Source organism: Lampetra planeri, chromosome 3 (genome assembly GCF_965212315.1).
Source record: "Lampetra planeri chromosome 3, kcLamPlan1.2.h2, whole genome shotgun sequence".
In the NCBI taxonomy this organism is placed as follows: Eukaryota; Metazoa; Chordata; class Hyperoartia; order Petromyzontiformes; family Petromyzontidae; genus Lampetra; species Lampetra planeri.
In genome coordinates this window covers 5,285,138-5,307,936 of record NC_136109.1, presented here as the reverse complement: position 1 = coordinate 5,307,936, position 22,799 = coordinate 5,285,138, and the positions used below count along the sequence as shown (strand labels likewise).

General features: G+C 42.7%; 2 protein-coding genes across 2 annotated transcripts in view; both read left to right on the top strand.

Annotated features, from left to right (window-relative positions):
- LOC144736793 (uncharacterized) overlaps positions 1-22,799 on the top strand; it is an 870,278-nt gene that overhangs the window by 116,014 nt on the left and 731,465 nt on the right. The window lies entirely within an intron of this gene.
- Positions 1-22,799, top strand: part of LOC144736805 (uncharacterized) — a 104,337-nt gene that overhangs the window by 1,837 nt on the left and 79,701 nt on the right. The window contains exons 2-9 of the mRNA XM_078619452.1: positions 475-662; positions 4,679-4,752; positions 6,758-6,791; positions 7,946-8,059; positions 13,907-14,024; positions 17,011-17,198; positions 17,732-17,819; positions 18,948-19,129. Of these exons, the coding sequence (XP_078475578.1) occupies positions 475-662; positions 4,679-4,752; positions 6,758-6,791; positions 7,946-8,059; positions 13,907-14,024; positions 17,011-17,198; positions 17,732-17,819; positions 18,948-19,129 (986 nt within the window). The remainder of the gene's footprint in view (positions 1-474; positions 663-4,678; positions 4,753-6,757; positions 6,792-7,945; positions 8,060-13,906; positions 14,025-17,010; positions 17,199-17,731; positions 17,820-18,947; positions 19,130-22,799) is intronic.

The window sequence follows — 22,799 nt, the reverse complement described above, 5'->3', positions numbered from 1 at the left end:
GTTTAACTATTATATATTTGTGCACATGAGCACGCGTGAATTTGCCTCATTGACAAGTTCATTTGCCTTGGAAAATGCACCGATGCCTCAAGGGTCTGCATGCAACAAAGTAACCAATAACATTCCACTTCTATCATTATCCCACAATTATGCACACATGTTCTCAAGTTGCACATGCCTTACATGTCGGGCTTAATATCAAATCCATTGTGTAATAGAAAACTCCTGGTATTTGCACGTGCCTAATTGTATGTATGGTGAACTTTTTTTGCACCGTACATAGCAAACCGTGCGAATCAGATGTGCGGGGAAAGGACAACAAATTAAGCACAACAAGCAGTACTAAAGAAATGAGTTTTCAATTTAAAAAAATGAGTTTTCAACTTGGATATTAGATATGATTGGAGAAGTGGTGTGCATTAGTGTGTAATGACATTTGTATTTGTTTAATGGTTCTCCTCTGTGTGCCCCCAGGACTGCTGGATCTAAAGATGAGCACAGCCCCACCATGCTACCCAGAGATACCAGCACCATGCGTCGCTTTGGTGGCGGCCACACCCTGAGTGATGGCGATGTGGAGAAGATCAATAAAATGTTCGACTCTGAGCTGGCACCACGGAAACGAGCTGGAGCAATCTCATGTCACCGGAACGTATCTGCAGGTGCGAGAGCCACAGCCATATTGAACATTCGATGAGATGAAGTAGCTCTACTGGTAGTGGTGCGTGAGCATAGGGTGATAACAGTCCACATCACTACCCCCATGGGCAGTTTTTAAAAAAAAACGTGAACAGGCGGCCACCAGATTCCTGAGAAATACGAGAGACTGTCGGAGCTGCATGCAGTAGGAAACACGGTGTCTCCTTCGCTGCCGTGAGCAGAGACTGGGTGCTGAGTCTTAATGTAACATTGGATTTAGGTGTAAGGCAATGTTCATGGAACTAGTGGGGAAGAATCTTCAGCATGTAATTTTTTCATTTTTGGTCAACCTAGCAATCATGCTAGTGCGGTGCATGTGCCTTGATCTGATTAGATGCTATTTTGACAAGTGAGGAAATATGGAAATGTGCGCTCTTGGTCAATAGTGGTGACACAGTGGGATAGAGGGGGGCTAGAGCTGATGCCCCCCACCTGGCACAATGGGTTTGGCTTGGCATTGGATAATAAAAAAATGTAACCAGATCAGATGATCAGATGACGCATATGATAGGACAAAAACTAGATTTGAAGCTTTCGTGACTGCAGGAATTACTCCTTAGTTCTTTCGGTAAAGTCACGTGGAAAGAAAATAAATTAAATAATAATAGAATATGACATTTCGATTGCAACACAAGCAACCATCATCAGGTACGAATGAATGAGAAAACAAACATAGCAAACTTAGAAATATAATGCAATACAACTCAGAGTCGGCTACTTGTGTGTCTGTCTGTGTCTCCGTGTCTGTGTTTTGTCTCTCTCTCAAATTTAGCATTCTTTGGAATAACGTTAATCAACCAGGTAGGATGTTGACTGTTGTATTACCCGACTCTCTGAGTTGTATTGCATTATATTTCTAAGTTTGCTATGTTTGTTTTCTCATTCAATCGTACCTGATGATGGTAGCTTGTGTTGCAATCGAATGTCGTATTCTTTTATCATAAAAAAGAGATTTTTTACGTGACTTTACCGAAAGAACCAACGCGTAATTCCTGCAGTCACAAAAGCTTCGAATCTAGTTTGAACTACCTCTATGGGGAAGACTTGCCGTGTTTGTTTCACACTTATCTTCTAATTTAACAATATTTGGAAGAACAATCAACCAGGCTATGCGTTAACTGTGTGTTAATCGACTCTCTGGGTTGCATTGCATTACATTTTCTAATTTTACTAAACTTGCTTTCTCCATACTTGTTTGTAAGTCTATTGTCTCTCCTATGGCCGCTATGGGCTGGAGTTCCACACAATTCTCCGTGCTTGTTTGTTTAGAAGTCCAGTGTCGCTCCTCCGCCCGCTATGGTCAGGCATTCCACACAACTCTCTCATTGTTTTCTACCCCCCCCTCTCTCTATTTAAGGCCGTGACACAGAGGTGTTGTCTTTTTTTGTGTCTATGTGTGTGTCCCTCTCTGTGTGTCCCTCTCTGTGTGTTCTCTCTCTACTTGTGTGTCTGTCTGTGTCTCCGTGTCTGTCTTTTGTCTCTCTTTCAAATTTAGCATTCTTTGAAAGAACGTTAATCAACCAGGTAGGATGTTGACTTTTGAGTTAGGCGACTCTCTGAGTTGTATTGCAATATATTTCTAAGTTTGCTATGTTTGTTTTCTCATTGATTCGCAGCTGATGATGGTTGCTTGTGTTGCAATCGAGACGTCGTGTTATATTATGATTTAATTAATTTTCTTTCTACGTGACTTTACCGAAAGAACCAAAGAGTAATGATAGGACATGTATGTGCTATGAAAAAGGGTCCTTGCCTGAAATGTCACATTCGATTTTTTCCTTTAAGACTGCAGTGTTGTTGATGCATGTGAGTTTTTACTTCATATTTTGTGCTTGTGCACCACTGCCATTGCAGTATTACTAATTAATTAGCTCATTTGAAGCGTGTCTATTTAGCTGATTGCTCGGAGATTATTTAATTAACGTGAAGTATGATAATGATGCTGTAATATATTCCGTAATAAAATATCTACATTACACTCCAAGTGGATTTCTTAGCCGAGTGTGAGACAGTAGATCCTGGTTGAAACAATGGAGCCGAGGGGGTGGGACACTACGAGTCTCAGAAGCAGCTTAAGTAGCACGCCTTGTAACCTGTATACATTTCATGTCAGGTTTACTTATGGATGCAATGATGTAACAATATCGTTTTAATATTTAAATGGACTGTAGTTCATATTCTTGGTACTTTCAGTAAAGTCACATAGATAGAAAATAAAATAATCAAATTAAATAATACATTGAAAATAATAAAAGCAAAAAACCCACGACATTTCAATCGCAACACACAAGCGGTCTTCATCAGGCGTGACTTTACCAAAAGAACGAAGAATATTAATTCCTTCAGTCACGAAAGTTTTAAGTCAAAATTGGACTGTAGTTGTGTAATTCACGCGGAATTATTACACATTTAAACAAACGAAGAGGTGTAAAGGGTCAAGAAGATTGATGTTGATATGTGGATTACACAGACATAAGGTGCTTTGGGTTTCTGAGGCATCTAAGTATCATATAAATCTTGATTTGAAGCTGTCATGACTGCAGGAATCCATACTCATTGGTTCTTTCGGTAAAGTTACGTAGGTAGAAAAATAATAGATTACGACGTTTCGATCGCAACACAAACAATCGTCATCAGGTGGGACAACCACAGCAAGAAAAAACTGCTGAAGTAGGTGAGAGATCTGCCGTGGCACGAAGTTATATAGGCATCGGCAGTAGGGGGGGAGAGAGAAGGGGGGGGAGGAGGCGGGGCAGAAAGTGGACGCCGCGGCAGCACCTGGATCACTGGAGTAGAGATTGGAGAGAGATGCATAGAGAGAGAGAAAGACACAGAGAGTCGGAAATAACAGCTGACAGGCATGTAGGATGGAAACATCACAGTCAGTTAAGACTTTTCCTGGTTAATAAAGTCCTTCCAATGATTTCTCAGTTTGTACCCATCTTCTCAGTTGAAGTTGTGTCTACGTTTATATATCTGGATGGCTTCATGAACAAATCTCTGATAATTGCCGGTGGATTTGCAGAGTACCTCCGTCTTGGAAAAGTCAATTTCGTGTGAGCACACTGCTTTAAAACAAAGATCAGCAATGGCAGAGCTATTGGTCCATCCGTGTTTCAGATCTGCCTTATGTTCGCGATCGTGGTCCGAGACATGCCATTTTGTTTCTCTAATGTAACTGCTGCCGCAGCCACAACTCAGTTTGAAGACACCCAGGTATTGCATATCAGGAATCACTTCCTTTACAGATGGGATCAAATCACGGATTCTGTGTACTGTGTTGAAACGAACCTGAATCTTGTGTTTGTTTAAGATTTTGGAAATATTTTTGCTAACCTCTGGTATGTATGGCAAAGTGATGCTATTGGTTGGATCCTCGGATGGTTGTCTCCCCATTGCTGGGGAGATAGCTTGGCTGATTGTACGGTCAGAATATCCGTTCATCCTGAAGGCCTGGTGTACGTGCTCCAGTTCACTGGCTAGGTGATGCTTTTCGGAGATGCAACGGGCCTTATGGTGTAGGTGTTTTGATGAGAGAATTCTTCTGGGCTGGATGGTGGTGGGAGTCAGGCTTTAGATAGGCATCCTTGTGGGTGGCTTTCCTGTAGACCAAATGTCCCAACGAGCCATTAGGCATCTTCTCGATCAAAACATCCAGGAATGCTAGCTTGCCATACTTTTCCACTTCCATGGTGAATTTGATAGATGGGTGTATGGAATTGATATGCTTGAGAAATTGGTTCAGTGCTAGAGGGCCATGTGGCCAGATGACGAACGTGTCATCTATGTATCTCTTCCACAAGGAAGGACATAGGGTGCACTTAATGTATGACCACTAATATCAGCACTTCACTTGCTTGATAATACACCATGCTCGTGGTGGTGGCACTGAGCAGATTATTTTTAGTATTAGGAGAGTGGAGGGGTGACTTGATTGTAATCATGTTGTGTGCGTGTGCTCGTGTGCCCTTTTGTGCAGGAGCTAGCCCCATGCTCAGAGACGTTGGTGTCTCGGACTACTCCCTCGTGGACATGGTGGGAGTCTGGAATCAGGTACCATAACTGTAGCTTTTTTGTGACTTGTAAAACCACCAGGTTATTTATACATTCTAACATTTCATCATAATGTACGTTAGCATGGTGCCTACAGTGTAGTGTTTACACAATGAATGTAAACAGTTGCCGCCTGCCTGACTTGCGTGGTTATGGTGGCAACCTGAAGGTAATCCACTTTGAAGGCAATGGGTAAATTCCCCTTGCTACCTTGGGGGATAGGTTGTAAACCAAAGGCTATGGGAGTAGCCATAAATAAATCGTCAAAAAGCAATGACAAACCACTACTGCATTTGCCAAGGAAATCATGGCCATAAATAGCAGTATTATTGGCCATAATGGAGTAGATGGGGCTTCACAGAGTGATAACACCTCCCCCGTGAGAGACTTTTATGGGCAGCAGATCACATTCGACCATTGTCCTGTGACTGAGCACAACAAAAACATTCTAAGCACAGCAACTTGGAATGTAAGAAAAAATGTATACTAACAAATACATTTTACACTATGGGAACCTCATTTGCCAGTAAAAATATGATAATTGTTTTTTTACCCTTCTATCTGGCAACATAACTGACACCTTTTTACAAGGAGTCATGTTTGCATAGACCGCAATACCTGCAGTCATAATACAAACAAAAGACATAACTGATAATGTGCACTGTCCTTGAAGTTGATTGGTCCACACCCGAGACAGCTTTCCTTAGAGCCTAGTCTCACATGGGTTGGACCAGATGACGCCAAAAGGCACACAACTCAAAGACAATGCACCATCAGAGTATGAGAGCTCGGGGCAAACATCTACACTGAGGTTCCAATTATCATGTTTTTACTGGCAAATGAGGTTCCCATAGTGTGGCAGTGGGGGTCGCAAAATGTCGATTTATCACTAATATATAGGGATTTCGATCGGATCATTGGGGGGGAACGTGCCACCCCACTTCCCCTCCACTGGCTCCGCCAATGCCTAGAATATTATGGGCTTTGAAGAGCCCAGGTGACCGTAGTAGGAACCAGACTGATTAAAACATATTAATTTACGGTTTTGAAATGCAATTCTTCAGTCAAACACATATCCTAGAGCAGATTATGGAAGCGACCATATTTGTGTTATAGGTAAGATGACAGTGACATTTAGGAAGTCATAGAAACTAACTGGGACCCCTAAAATCCATGTCCAATTATTAAAAACGGATTGAGAAATGCAGAAAAAGTGTGTGGCAGCTGTCAAAAGTAGATTATGCTCTTAAAAATACAGATGTGCAGATAAAATAAATATATATACTTGTTGAGGTGGCAAAATAAATTATAAATGAAAGGTAGAAAGAAATGGATGGCATCAGAAGTATGTTCCTTATGGAAAAACAGAGAAGAATAACACATTGGTCCACAGTTGCTATCAAGACATTGTAACAGGAATGTAACCCAATTTTTCCTATTGGAACAAGGTTTCTGCATTCGTTAATTCTTCATTCGCGAGCGTTTTCAGGAATGTAACTCTCGCGGATAGAGAGGGTTGACTGTATATGTACATATATGCCTCCTTGTTCCCCATGATGAACATGCCTCCATCTTCTGTACTGTGTCTTGAGATGAAGTTGCAGGCAGATGCTGTACAATAACTTTTGATTCTTCTATCTGGTTTTGATTGCACTTTGTATTTAACTGAGTTGTGTACATATGTTTTATATCTCTGTTTTGATTTGCTATCATACGTTTTTCATGGCCAAATCAATCTTACAAATAAACTTGACTTAATAAAATAAGTGTTTATGTTGTTCTATACTGTGCAATTTGCTTTTTCAATATATTTTCTCTTATAACCGAGATCTCCCTTGAAAGGAAGACTTGTCGTCTCAATGGGCTTTCACCTTGCTCAAATAGAGGTTATTCCTGTTAAAAGTCTTCATCTTTGTTACATCTCAAAAGGCCCATTCTTACGGTGAATATATGTTGGTGTATGGCCTAGTAGGTGCATGACAGTCCTTGTCTTTTGATATTGCAGCTACCCAAGGAAATTAAGGAAAACAAAGTGCGAGGTATGTGTTGTTGGCTTGTTTTTTTTTACAAATTCACAATAATTGTATGTCTTTGCGTTTGTCGATAGCATCTTACACTTACTAGTATTTACAAGCATTTATTTAATTTCTTACACATGAGCATCAAGCTTTATGGGAAGCTGATCCGTGTGAATTTTACTGCAAAATTCCGCAGGGGAGAGCACACAGCTTAACTAGGATTCAAACAGTGCTCTGGACATCGTTTTTTGTTTATTTTTTAAATATTAGTCACGGGTAACCTACCTTTCTCCAAATGCCAGCTTTTGGAGGTTTCACCAAAGTTTTAAGCAATGATCATCAGACTAATACCCATGTATGTTGTCTTCTGAACAATGTTGGGTAGTGGCAGGTCACGCTGCTACACAATGTTTAACACTTACAGAGAGTGCACATTGCCACTCGGCCATGATGGAACCCTCTACATGTATTGCACAATGATTCATTGAAACCAATTCTTATGCTCCAGTGACATGCATCAAATTGTGCGTGTATGAATCGATTATTTACAATCCATGTATAATTATACGCCAATGTTACATTTTACATAATATGCCTGTTACATTTAGGCTAATAGATCCAACAAAAACTGCAAATATTTGAAAAAAAATACCATTGTAATAAAAAACCACACGGGAAGGTATTCTTGAATCGAATCGCAACCCTGAATTGAGACAATTCATTGGATGAATGTACATTGAACCGCTTTTGCACCATACATAGCCAACCATACTTATTGGTGGTGCCAGAGAAAGACAACAAAATAAACACAAAAAGCAGTTTAAACCAAATTCTTTTCAATCTAGACTTAAAAGTGCATAATTCCAGTGGCTTCCTAATATTGGAAGGAAGATTGTTCCAGATGGCTGCAGAAGCGCATCTGAAAGCGTGCGATGCAGTGAGATCACTGGGCCTAAATAATTGCTTGTTATGTCAACACCTGCCATGGGAAGCTGCTGGCACTTCAATACGCCGTGCGTAATCTGTGTAAAATTAATGCTTCATTTCTCTGCCACTCATCTCTCAGCATAGATGCCTCCCCACTGAAGCGATCCCTGGCTTCCCCTATCAGTTTTGAAGTGGCCTGTTTTTGTCTGCTTGCTAGACACAGCCTTTCTTCTGCTGCTCTGTTTTAGGTGCTTTCACTGGGTGTGGAGTCAGTGACAGAGTCTCCGCAAATAATGGCAGCCGCTGGCCCCAGGACCGGAATGGCAACGTCTACATCCCATACAAAGTGTCTTCAGACTTTTGTGAGTAATTACGTTCATAATTATTAAACAATATGATGAATATATACAATAAGAGATTAGTATAAATATGTAAATGGAACCTGTTACGACATTACATGATCACACTGGTACACGACTCGACCCGTAGATAAAGCACACCTCCATCTATGCTCCCTCACAAAAGACAAACGTTGCCTATTGTGGGTTATCTCATCACAGATGTTACCATCTTACCTATGAACGTAATTTTTGTCTGTCTGTCTGCGCACGCCTTTTATTGTAACGCTTTTAACTGACAAACTGTTGGGTTTGCATGTCAACAAATAACACAGATACAACAAGCTAAGCCCCGGACAAAAAAGTTATTTGTTTTTGCCCTTGGTCCAATGTAAACTAAGAAAATCACACTTTGTAACAATTCACGTTGATCGTAATGATAACTTTGAGTGCGCCAAAAAAAGCACACATCTGCACATGTGCGGAAACGCCGACTCGCGGTAGCCCCTAGCAACGCAAACAAGCTTGGCGAGCGGCGACGATTGGGATGGAGGTTCTTCTTCGCGTTAAAAATGTCAAAAAGAAAAAAATTAAGCCTCTCCAAGATAAAAACAAACACAAAGAGAGTGGCGCTGTGGCGTATAAAACAAATAGTGCGGGACAAATAACGAAGGCACCTCAGCAGCACCGGCTGAGGAAACTGAAAAGCAGCATGCACGGAGACAAGCCAAAGACTGCACAGCCACTGCAGCAGCCCAAGATGAGGTAAATCCTGAACAGCGTGCATGGAGACAAGCTACAGACTGCACAGTTACTTCTGCAGATGCACACGCTGAGGTAAATCTTGAACAGCGTGCATGGAGACAAGCTACAGACTGCACAGTTACTTCTGCAGATGCACACGCTGAGGTAAATCCTAAACAGAGTGCATGGAGACAAGCTAGAGATTGCATAGCCACTGCAGCAGCATGGGCTGAAAAAAACCCTGAATATCGTGCATCTCGACAAGCCAAGGACCACAAAGTCACTGCAGCAGCACGGGTTGAAGAACATGCTTGAACAATCTGCATCTCGACAAGCCAGGGAACGCACAGTCACTGAAGCAGCACGGGCTGAGGAACCACAACATAAAAAATGGTGCACAAGAGGCAAGTCCGTTATGCTGCTGCATCAAGAACAAGAAGAAATTACCTGTACTGGAACAGAGCAGCTTTAGATTACCAACCTGAGATCGATAATTAGCAGTCCATGGTGATATTAGGCTCTATGTCAATTACTTGTGAAGAATGTGGTGCTAAAAAGTGGAAAGGAGAATCCAAGGCAATGTAGTGCAGTGATGGAAAAGTCAAACTTTGCCTTGTGCAGACCCCCCCTGAGCCACTGAAATCCTTGGATATCTGGCCATACCTCAGGGTCTAAACACTTTCTGACCAACATCAGGAAGTACAATTCTTGCTTTTAAATTACTTATTTTGGTGCAACAAAGGAGATAGTGGTGCCAGGATTTATGCCCACCTTCAAAGTTCAAGGCCAAGTCTATCATCGAATTGGATATATTCAGCCACTGCCTGGCGAAGAGCATAAGTTTATTCAGATATACTTCATGGGAGACGAAGGTAACCAGCGATGCAGCAATGTTCCTGCTACCAGACTAGAAATTGTCCTCTCCCTCCAAGGGATGTTCAACCAACACAATTTATTGATTACAAGTTTCAAACATGCAGCCCAATAAGTCACATCCAATCATTATCAGGTTGTAATCAGTGCATCCAAGGTTCTAATGGGGGAGCACACGGAGGTTCAATGCCCCAACTTGTGGTGAGGTTGCTGTTCTTATGGTGGGTGAAGAACATGGTAAGAGAGACATTGTGCTTCGATACCAAGACCACACCATCAAGAAAATTCCTGAGACAAACAGAGCATATGATACTCTACAATACCCCATGATGCTGTGGCAAGGTCAAGATGGGTACCACTTCCAGCTTCCTCAAATGCTGCTGCCATCATGTCTCCCATGCAGCCCGTCGCGGGTTACAGTTCACATGTTCCAGCAAGCAGTGAAGCAGTGAGGTTCACCAGCGTGATTTTTTTGTTATTGTAGTAATCATATTTTGCATTACAATACTACGTGTTTCATGTTTGGGTTAATGTTGGGAAACATACAAAAATATAAGGGGTGTTGTATTACTAACCGTAACACAAACCATATTTTCCCCATAGGCCTTTGAGTTTGCGGATTGCCAATTGTACCTGTTTTCAAGAAAATAATCCCCAGAATGGGCGATGTTTGGGTGTACTATAAGTTTTCGTTATTAAATGTAGCAAATAATAACCAGATTAGCATTAACAAACTCTAAAATTATGCTAGAGGCAATTTATATACGATTTGTGTTATTCCATAATTAAAGATCGCTTATAATTAAATTATCCAAGCTCTCTGTGCACTCATTCTCACCTCTCAGTGCACCATGTGACTCTGGGCTATGAGTCACGTATCTGCTGCCTACGTGTGTCCCAAGGAAGCATGAGGCCTGAAGTGTCACCCTTCTGCCCTGAGCTAATCGCGACCCAGCGCTCTACATGCTACTATTACAGTGAGGGAAAAAAGTATTTGATCCCCTGCTGATTTTGTACGTTTGCCCACTGACAAAGAAATGGTCAGTCTATAATTTTAATGGTAGGTTTATTTGAACAGTGAGAGACAGAATAACAACAAAATCCAGAAAAACGCATGTCAAAAATGTTATAAATTGATTTGCATTTTAATGAGGGAAATAAGTATTTGACCCCCTCTCAATCAGAAAGATTTCTGGCTCCCATGTGACTTTTATACAGGTAACGAGCTGAGATTAGGAGCACACTCTTAAAGGGAGTGCTCCTAATCTCAGCTCGTTACCAATCAATCAATCAGATTCCAAACTCTCCACCATGGCCAAGACCAAAGAGCTCTCCAAGGATGTCAGGGACAAGATTGTAGACCTACACAAGGCTGGAATGGGCTTTAAGACCATCGCCAAGCAGCTTGGTGAGAAGGTGACAACAGTTGGTGCGATTATTCGCAAATGGAAGAAACACAAAAGAACTGTCAATCTCCTTCGGCCTGGAGCTCCATCCAAGATCTCACCTCGTGGAGATGCAATGATCATGAGAACAGTGAGGAATCAGCCCGGAACTACATGAGAGGATCTTGTCAATGATCTCAAGGCAGCTGGGACCATAGTCACCAAGAAAACAGTTGGTAACACACTACGCCGTGAAAGACTGAAATCCTGCAGCGCCCGCAAGGTCCCCCTGCTCAAGAAAACACATATACATGTCGTCTGAAGTTTGCCAATGAACATCTGAATGATTCAGAGGACAACTGGGTGAAAGTGTTGTAGTCATATGAGACCAAAATGGAGCTCTTTGGCATCAACTCAACTCGCCGTGTTTGGAGGAGGAGGAATGCTGCCTATGACCCAAAGAACACCATCCCCACCGTCAAACATGGAGGTGGAAACATTATGCTTTGGGGGTGTTTTTCTGCTAAGGGGACAGGACAACTTCACCGCATCAAAGGGACGATGGACGGGGCCATGTACCATCAAATCTTTGGTGAGAACCTCCTTCCCTCAGCCAGGGCATTGAAAATGGGTCGTGGATGGGTATTCCAGCAGGACAATTACCCAAAACACACGGCCGAGGCAACAAAGGAGTGGCTCAAGAAGAAGCACATTAAGGTCCTGGAGTGGCCTAGCCAGTCGCCAGACCTTAATCCCATAAAATAATATGTGGAGGGAGCTGAAGGTTCGAGTTGCCAAACGTCAGCCTCGAAACCTTAATGACTTGGAGAAGATCTGCAAAGAGGAGTGGGACAAAATCCCTCCTGAGATGTGTGCAAACCTGGTGGCCAACTACAAGAAACGTCTGACCTCTGTAATTGCCAACAAGGGTTTTGCCACCAAGTACTAAGTCATGTTTTGCAGAGGGGTCAAATACTTATTTCCCTCATTAAAATGCCAATCAATTTATAACATTTTTGACATGCGTTTTTCTGGATTTTGTTGTTGTTATTCTGTCTCTCACTGTTCAAATAAACCTACCATTAAATTTATAGACTGATCATTTCTTTGTCAGTGGGCAAACGTAAAAAATCAGCAGGGGATCAAATACTTTTATCCCTCACTGTATATGCTTCATGTTAGTGTTCTAATTCGTACGGCCATAACTAGGTTCATGAATTTAGTGACCTCAGTTTTATTCCCAGCCACAGCCAATATCAGTGACGTGTAGAATATAAACTAGTCCTGGTAACTACACTATGGGAACCTCATTTGCCAGTAAAAATATGATAATTGTTTTTTTACCCTTCTATCTGGCAACAAAACTGACACCTTTTTACAAGGAGTCATGTTTGCATATACCGCAATACCTGCAGTCATAATACAAACAAAATACATAACTCTGATAATGTGCACTGTCCTTGAAGTTGATTGGTCCACACCCGAGACAGCTTTCCTTAGAGCCTAGTCTCACATGGGTTGGACCAGATGACGCCAAAAGGCGCACAACTCAAAGACAATGCACCATCAGAGTATGAGAGCTCGGGGCAAGCATCTACACTATGGGAACCTCATTTGCCAGTAAAAATATGATAATTGGTTTTTTACCCTTCTATCTGGCAACAAAACTGACACCTTTTTACAAGGAGTCATGTTTGCATATACCGCAATACCTGCAGTCATAATAGAAACAAAAGACATAACTCTGACAATGTGCACTGTCCTTGAAGTTGATTGGTCCACACCCGAGACAGCTTTCCTTAGAGCCTAGTCTCACATGGGTTGTGTCAGTTGTGTTGCCAGATAGAAGGGTAAAAACCAATTATCATATTTTTATTGGCAAATGAGGTTCCCCGAACTCTCATACTCTGATGGTGCATTGTCTTTGAATTGTGCGCCTTTTGGCGTCATCTGGTCCAACCTATGTGAGACTAGGCTCTAAGGAAAGCTCTCGGGTGTGGACCAATCAATATCAAGGACAGTGCACATTATCAGAGTTATGTTTTTTGTTTGTATTATGACTGCAGGTATTGCGGTATATGCAAACATGACTCCTTGTAAAAAGGTGTCAGTTTTGTTGCCAGATAGAAGGGTAAAAAAACAATTATCATAGTCCTGGTAACTCTCACGTCACCATTCTGCACTCACTAGTATGGTGAAGTATGGTCAAACAATCCCCATGCCAGACAGTTTGGGGATACATTCATCCGGAAGTGAATCCTGGGTCGACATGACGCGGCTCAAAATGTATAATTATTATTTTGATTTAATTATATATTAATATTACACTATTCATATACATATTACCACCCTAAGAATAGTTAATAACTCCCATTTGTATTATTGTATTTGGTCATATGAATTGCTGTTGACTGTACATGCCATTGAGGAATAGACATCAACATGCCCTCTGTGCCAGTGCTGAGTTACAGAATCGGCAGAGGTGTTCCAGGACCTGCATTGTAACCAGCATCTGTGCTGTTTTAAAAAAAATATTTCCTTAAACCTCTGTTTCTTTACATTTTGTAGTGAATACTGATGCTTTTTCAAGCATATATCATGTTTGCATTTGTAGTTTTAATGTCATTTGAATTGTAGTTGTATTCACAAACCACAAACTGCATGTTAATTTCTACTTGTGCGTGGTGATGTAGGTTTTATAGTGAGTGGTTATGGACTTTTTAAGTTTTTGTCACACTGTAACACAGAGGCTAAAAACCTGTTGGCTACATACGACGCAAAACAACTTCAACATACATACAACTGCATGCACTGGAAAGGTCAAACATGTAAACACATGTAAATTATTAAGTATTGTGCTTTCTGGCAGATGACTGTGATGTGGAGACCATCACTCGGGCAGTGCAGGAGTTTGGGAACAAAACCTGTGTCCATTTCAAAATGTACAGCATGGAGAAGGACTTCATTCACATCCAAGCACTGGATGGGTGAGAGTTGCTCACATTCAACATTTAAAACAATACCACAAGTATAGGATAGATAGGAAATCACATCCATTCTCCTCTACACTCTCAGCCATGTTCGGTATGCGGAGACAGCCAACAGCCTTGTTGGCTTGGATTCACGATGACCATGCTCCCGGGTTGATATCACACGGCTCTGCTAAGCTGAGCTGACCGAAGACCTAGCCCTTCCCGTTGCAGTAAGCAGCACATGCTGGGATAGATCTCTCACCTCACTGGGTAGGTGTATTTTTAATAACATGTGAAAACTTAAAAACATATCTACTTGTGCTCAAAGTATCCCAGGTTGAGCAGCACGAAAATTACGTTTTTGTCAGAGTTTGTGTTCAACGACCGCATCCTAATCGCCACCCTGCGACTTCACTGAGATCCCTGCTTGGGTTGGTCGCGGAGTCGCGTCAGTCACTTGAGGGAGGCTTTTATCTGAAGGGTGTTAGGAGCCAGGGGCACCAGGGTCAAAGCAGGATAGACGACACCCTGCCCAGTTCGTTCAGTTCTGGCCTAGCTGAAGACCCAGCTTGCCTCTGGTCTGTAATTAACTCAGCATGAATACTAGATTTGAAGCTTTCGTGACTGCAAGGATTCATATTCTTAGGTTTTTTCGGTAAAGTCACGTAGGTAAAAAAATTAAATTAATAAAAGTAAAATAAAACAAAATAAAAATCACGACGTTTCGGAGGCAACACAAGCCTCCGTCTTCAGGTGGAGCCGTCACAGCCACGACAGCTGTATCAAGTAAATGAGAAATTACAAAAAATACCACCCCGTATATATAATGGTTGAGGGGGGAAGGGCCAGGAACGTCACACTTTTTATTAATATGGTAAGGTGAGGCTTAAGAATAAGAATAAACTGCATAACAAAAGACTGAGCTTTTGTTATGGAGAGGTGCGGTTTGTAACTAACGCCTAGCCTACATAACAAAAGTGTGAAAAAAGAAAGCAAGTAAAACTAAAACTGGTAAAACAAACTGGCTGTCTATCAGTAACCTGTAATAGTTGTCTGTCAAATAAGATGGTCCAAATAAGTGTAGTTAAATTCTTTTTGCATGGTTAATCACATCTTTCCAATGATTACTCAGTTTGTAACCCTCATCACGGTTGAAATTATGTCTGTGTTTGAATATCTGTATGGCTTTGCGTACAAACCTTTGATGGCAGCCAGGAGGCCTGCAGAGCACCCCGGTCTCGGAAAAAACAATTTCATGAGAGCCCACAGAGTTGTAGCAATGATCGGCAACGGCCGAAGAATCAGTTCTAACGTGTTTCAGATCTGACTTGTGTTCGCGGACACGATCAGAAACATGACGTCTCGTTTCTCCAATGCAGCAATCACCACAACTGCAACCCAGTCTGTAGACTCCACGATACCGCAAGTCAGGAACGACATCCTCCACAGATGGAATCAGATCACGGATTTTATGCACTGTACTGAATCGGACTTGGAGCCTATGTTTGTTTAGAATTTTGGAGATCTTCCTGGTCACGCCTGCTATGTATGGCAACGTGACAGTTTTGGTCGGAGTTTCATGTGGCTGCCTCTGTATGGTGGGAGAAACAGCCTGGCGTATGGTGCGGTCAGAGCATCCGTTCATCCTGAGGGCCCGATGTACATGTCTTAACTCACCGGCCAGGTGGTGTTGGTCAGAAATGCCTCCGAAACGTCGTGATTTTTATTTTGTTTTATTTTACTTTTATTAATTTAAATTTTTTACCTACGTGACTTTACCAAAAAAACCTAAGAATATCATCATGAATACACGAGATTCGAGGCAGTCATGTCCAAGTCATTGTTCTTGTTCTGCTACTTGTTATGGTGGTGGAGTTTTTTATACTTACAAGGTGAAATATATTTCACATGGTCAAAAGTATAAACTAAAATGTTCAACTTATACTATGTAAGGTTGGGTGGAAATTTATATTATTTGGTGATCCTGTATTGGTAGTGGCGCACAAGAACACATTCATGAATAACACTGCCTTAATTGAAAACTATATAATGGGTGACTTTTGGGCAATGACCCTTTTTTATGGCATATAGAGAGGCCAGAGGGATAGGGTGAATACAAGTTGGAGACCGTACTATACACCATGTGGTCTGATAGGAATTAATGTAAATTTCAGTTATGTAATGAAAATATCAATACATTTATAAAACGTTCCCAGAATATGGCAGGTAAAACGTAATAGTGGACTTGATCGTGCATTAAACATCTTATGCATGGGATATATTAAATGTTTTCATTTGTATTATAACAATAGATCATGGTCTAAAGTACCACTTTAAATAAAGTAAAATTACACTTTAATCCATCAGCCTATGAGCTTCTAGACAAATATTATAGAGCAGCAAGAGTTTAGGCAGGCAGATGCAACATCCTGAGTCTCATCAGCAGTGTGGCATTCTGAACAAATGTTGCTAGATGGTCTGATATCATCATCGACAGCCTTGTACACAATGCACCGTTAAACAATAAGACATGTAAAATGTTTATACTTCACTGAATGGGAACCACAGTTTTGTAGAGGACTCATGTTTATCATCACATCAGTAAACTTGGTAACATTTGTTTAACAGGCCCCACCCTGTTGATGAGATGATGAACCCAAAACCATTCCAGAATGTGCATGAAAATGCTGCTGGGAGCATTAGTACAAAAATCCCGTTGGCCGATAGACCAAAAACATCTTATGATATGTTTCCTTGGTGAGACAGATCGTTGTTTCATCGATTATAAAGTGGCTGGAAATATCTCTATTTTGAACTTATTGCGGTGCATAATTGCATCATCTGAAACCCTTGTATTGCTACATATTTTCCCGTATAACTCGGATTAGCTTATTTCAACGAGTAGATTCTTCACGCAGACTCTTGTAAATAAACATGTTGACCCATTCAAGCCAATGTTGCTCATATCAATAACGAGGTAACGTGATTTTCCATGTTTCAGGCCGCTTAGTAAGAGCTGGTCACTGCTGGGGAAGCAGGGGGGGGAGCAGCCGCTGTCTCTAGAGCCCGGGAAGGTGACCAAGGGCGTCGTGCTGCACGAGTTGATGCACGCGCTCGGCTTCCACCACGAACACTGCCGCAGCGACCGCGATGACTACGTCTTTGTTCTGAGTGACAACGTCAAGCCCGGTATATAGCACAAGTGTGCACGCACTTAATTCTGTTTATTATTGTGTATAGAAATTTGTTCAGGAGCTTAATACCAATGTCAAGTGCTACCAGCCCTGAGAGCACTTCAGGAGAAAGTTTGTGTAGTTTTGCTATTCCTCCCTTGTAGGAGTGCATACTGCAGTGGTTTCCTATATAGTCCATAGTTTTGGTTGCATGACTTCAATCACATTCTGGCTTGTCATTCGCTCTCCATTTATAAAGGATATGTGTATGTCGGACTGTTGATGTCCTGATGTAGTCAATAATACACGTGTCTTCGAGCAATGTCAAAGCCAGAAAGTGCGATGTTTGGGTCTCGAATTAGGTGTTTATTGTGGAAGTCCACGTTGATCCTCTCTGTTCACCAGCTTCTGTCTGGTTCTGGGTGAGATTCTAAGTTGGTGACATCGTGATCCTAGAAGGGGCATCGGGACTTGAGTCTGTGGTGAGGAACATTGTTGAGGTCGTGGTTGATGGTCAGGTTGTCGTTGGCAAAATGTGTTCTTTTTCAGAATGGAAATGCCAAATGGTGAAAATTGAATCAAATCCTCAGGATTTGTCAGCGCCTTATGACTACAACTCCATTCTTCACTACAGCATGTATGTATGCACCCGCACATAAGCGCACCACCGCACATCCACATTTACATCTGCGCCCACACAATAGTGCTCTTGCATTGCACGCATAATCCATACTTTCACTGTGCACATGCATGTCTTTGTATGTATGGATTGTTCTGCTATATAAACCGTAATATGCCATCAAATTCCACACCCACCTAATGACCAGACTCCGCCAGCCCCGATGTTGCACTCCTCAATCTGATGCTGGATCCCCTCCCTAAATTGAGCTGCCAATCTGAATGCAGTCTCCACACCCTTCAGTCGCTCACTCTGAGTCCCCTTCCCCATGTTGCTTATATAGTGATGCCCCTTATCCATTTGCCCAATGACAGTCCCCCTGCCTAATAAGTAATTGAAACTTCATAACCATTGATTCACCTTGTATGCTTTTGTTATTCTATTTAATAAGAGCCTAACTTCCGCTCGCTTAAATTGCTTGCTTTTCCATTCACTATTTAACTGGAGACTCACTCACTATCTTAAATGGAAAACTCTACCAAACCCCTTCACCAGAGCCTCACACCCATTGTTTCTGTGATTGCCATCAACCTGGTGTTCTGCTCAACCTGAATCTCGGACTTTGTCTATTAGCTTATCAACAAGTTTGTCTAATATTAGAAACTATGTTATATTTGGCTGACAAGGATGGGCATTCACGCACCTCGTAACACATTCAGTGACCCTAATACTCACAAGTATACAGTCTCTCTCGGCGCGGCCTAACTCCGCCTTTAACCACGCCCCCTTCAGGAACTATCCAGAAGATTCCCGGCTACACTTCCCGTGTTCCCTCGGTCACCTTGGCCCCACATTCCTCACCCTGACCCATCACGTTGCTTCACCCGAGGCCAGGGTGACTCGTCCTCATATGCCCCCTTCTGCCAGCAGCCCGCACCACGCTCCCCAGTGACCAATCATGTGGCATTCACTCACTGTGCTGGCGGAGTGGCTGCTATCCCCTACTCTTGTCGGTAGGACTCATCAGCCTCTCTCTGCAAGCACCCAGTACCACGCACCCTAGTGCTTGCCTCTACACCCATATTTCCTCATTCTACTGTACTTAGCGCTACACATATATGAGTACCTGTGTTTGTTCGTGTCCAGGACGGCGGGCTCGGTGGATGAGCGCAACCCGACCATCATCCCCAAGAACCCGCTCCTCATGCTGCACATGGGGCATGGCAATTCCCTGAGCCCCTGCGACGTGGCCAAGGTGCAGAAGCTCTACGGATACGAGGTGGCAGCTCAGACGCCTCCACCACCGTTCGAGAGACCCTCTGCTCCAGGTGCATTACTTATAATTAATTTTAAGGCGAAGGTTTGATCATTGTCATCTGGGACAATTAAAGATGTATTTTAAATAAATTACGCTACCCCTTTCCAACAGTTTCCAATGTAGCGTGACTACTTGAGAGAGCGGTTTGAAATTATTTTGCATATTATTTATACCAACTGGAGGCTATTCAGTGCTGCCTGAGTTAGTCCACAAAAGCAATGTGTATGTCTGTGTTTTATAGATCAAATAGGTCACTGAGTTGCTGCTAAAATGAGCATTGATGTGGTGCTCATCTCCAGTGTACAGCTCTTAGCCAGTGGTGGACATCCTTAATTCCCTAGCACAACCACCTTTGACTTCTCCACAAAATGGTACTACATTTATTAACTGGAAAGATAATGGGCCAAGTCATCCACCACCCAGGATTTGAACTTTGGATGGAAGCATATTATATTTTTTACGACGTAGAATTGTAATGTATTACTTACTGTTAGTAACTCAGCTTATTGTAGAGTATATTTAGTTTACTGATGATACTATGTAGTTTATACTTTAGTTGTTTACGTGGTGGTTTTAGTTACTGCAGCTTCATACTATTAACACTCCTTCCCTTTATTAATGCTACCCTTATCCCCTCCCTTTGATGCTGCTAATCCTGCATAATGCACGGGCATAAGTAGTACTAATCACATATCTGCATTTCCCATATCCCCTCCCTTTGATGCTGCTAATCCTGCATAATGCACGGGCATAAGTAGTACTAATCACATACCTGCATTTCCCATAAATATGCTAAATTACTCTTGATATGCAAATTCTTTTGTCAAGGCGCCCTTTCCCCCCCTTCCAACCCAGCTTATATATATGCTCCAAGCACGTGTGCTGTTTCATTCAGACGCTGTCGCCTCGACAGACCTGGTTTTCACCTGAGGACGGCTGCTTGCATTGTGGCCGAAACGTTGTGAGAATTATTTTATTATGTTTTATTTTTATTATTTTATTACTTCCCTTCTACGTGACTTTACCGAAAGAACCAAGAAGATTGTAACTTTCCGATTGCAAGCTGCTGGCTGGCTCTATATAGGAGGACTACTGAATATTTTGAGAATATATATATAATAGCAGACCCAGATGCAAGTGACTTGATTATAACACCAAGAATATCTGAATATTATTTGAAGATGCCTCTTGTTTTGTTCTCAGTGAGAAACATTTGTCAGTTTTGTGCAAATCATAAAGTCCTGCTTCTTGTTGTCAATCGGCAGTCTTTAGAGGAAAAGAAGAGCAAAACCTGTTTCACAAATTGTGGATTTTTTTCTAATTGAATCTACCCTTTCTGGCAATAAAACAGGTGTTTATGTGTTCAAGCATAAAGGATAAAGACTATATATTTTTTCACCATTTTGATTCTGACAAAATGGTCCCATAGATATGTAGGACTCGTACTCGGGTTGTCTTTCTCGTTCCATTTATTTGCTCTTTAAAGTCCACACCTTCTCCTCATCACCGCTCCGTTGTTGTATATGTTGGGTGTGAAAATTTTGATATGTTGTATGCGTGCGTGGGTGAAATTATTATGTTGTATGTGTGGGTTATGAATGTTCAGTGAAAATAATAATAATCAATTGAAATTTGGCCAAATGTGTAATTATCCGGAAATATTTTAATTATGTAGTTACGCACATTTAATTATGCCAATTCGAGAGGTAATTGTAGTAATTATGCGAGTGGGGGTAATTATGATAATGCCAGTCGTTATGATAACCAGACCCCGCCTCGGTGACGAGGGTGGGTTATCGATCGGAATAAGGCAATTAATCGTATGCAGTTATGCAGGTGTGGTGTAAGTATGAAAGATTAACCTAGATTAACTCGGCATCGTTGTCTAGGTTCGTCTCATTCTCGCTTATTTTAGGTCCCCGGTTCCCCCGTTATCGCTTTAACATTTACTGAGTATGTGTTAGTGTGTTTATTAAGGTCACCAAGTTCAGATCTCAACGCAGAAGCAGATCTTATGCATAGACTTCAGGAAAGAATCACACAACCACTTCTGTATTAATCAATTTATTACTAATTCAACCTCAACTATGATATAGTATGCGAACTCTCAATCCCGGAACGTCAACACGGCATCAATACAGTATCATCAATGATTGTCTGATTTCACTTGACAACGGCACATGGACCCGCGTAACGCGATGGTTGTTAGTGAGAGTCGTTAAAACATGCAAATACTATGCTAAGAAAAACCTTAACTTTAATACTCTTATAAACGACGAATGGCCATCACTCGGTCTCGAGTTTTTCTTCACAGCCACGGATGGCTTATGGGTTCGAGTGGGTTTGAGTGGTAAGAGTTGTCTTCAATAGTCAGTGTTCGGAGTCGGTTCTTTATGTCAACAGATGCCTGGGGGTCGTGTGGTGAGGGGGCGGTGCGCGTCATACGTATTAGTCGCTCCTCTGTCGCCGTGGGGAATTGGTTGGATGCCTGTTGATACGCTGTCGTAGTTCGGAACCCGGTCGGTAGGTGGCGCCCGCAGCTCGCTCGCAGCACACAGTCGTCCTCTCGTCTCCAACCGCGACCCTGGCTGCCAGCAGGGGCCTCTGACGCGGCAGGTTGAGCTGTCAAGCGGGTCTTGCCCGCCTGCAGAGGAGACGGGGAGCTGCTTGAGTCGAGCCCCGAGAGCCGGCTGAACTCGGCTGAGTCCCAGAAGCTGAAGAGTCGAGCCGACCCGTTAGTCACAGCTCGCCCTTGAGTTCGACCCTCTTGGTCGAACTCGGCTGATGAGTCGAGCCGACCCTTCCGGTCGAGCTCGCTCATGAGTCGACCCGTTGGTCGCCCTCGTGATGAGTTGACTCTCCTGGTCCAACTCGGCTGATGAGTCGAGCCGACCCTTCCGGTCGAGCTCGCTCATGAGTCGACCCGTTGGTCGCCCTCGTGATGAGTTGACTCTCCTGGTCCAACTCGGCTGATGAGTCGAGCCGACCCTTCCGGTCGAGCTCGCTCATGAGTCGACCCGTTGGTCGCCCTCGTGATGAGTTGACTCTCCTGGTCCAACTCGGCTGATGAGTCGAGCCGACCCTTCCGGTCGAGCTCGCTCATGAGTCGACCCGTTGGTCGCCCTCGTGATGAGTTGACTCTCCTGGTCCAACTGGTTTCCAATGCTCAGAGTCCTTTCTTTTATGCCGAAAAATCCCTTTGGGTCCTGCCCACAAGGCGGGGTTTCTTTTGATTTACTGTGTCAGGATCTGTCCGTGTGTAGGTGTGTTCATGTGTGTGTCCGTACGTCCGTGTGTCCTTGTGTGCATCACCCACGGTATATTCCGTGGTCATAGCAAACAGTCAGGTGTTACAAATTGCCTCGAGGTCGTCTCTCTGTCTGGGTGCAATATTATCCCTTGTTTGGCCTTCTTCATGAACCAAAACACAGACATTACAAATCGTCTCATAGGCATCTTTGTCCGTGTTGCACCACCTGGAGGGAGGGGCACACTCCCCCCGACCCTCGCTGACGCATGAAGAAATAATTAAAAGTTTTAACATTTGTCCCTTACCATTTCCCAGTTATGATTCTGTATGTAGCCTAAGGTTTGTCATTTCCCATCGTGGTGCTTGACTCAAGTGGCGGTGCCTCCCCGAGCACATACACACTCCCATCCCGCGCTGCGGGGATACAAAG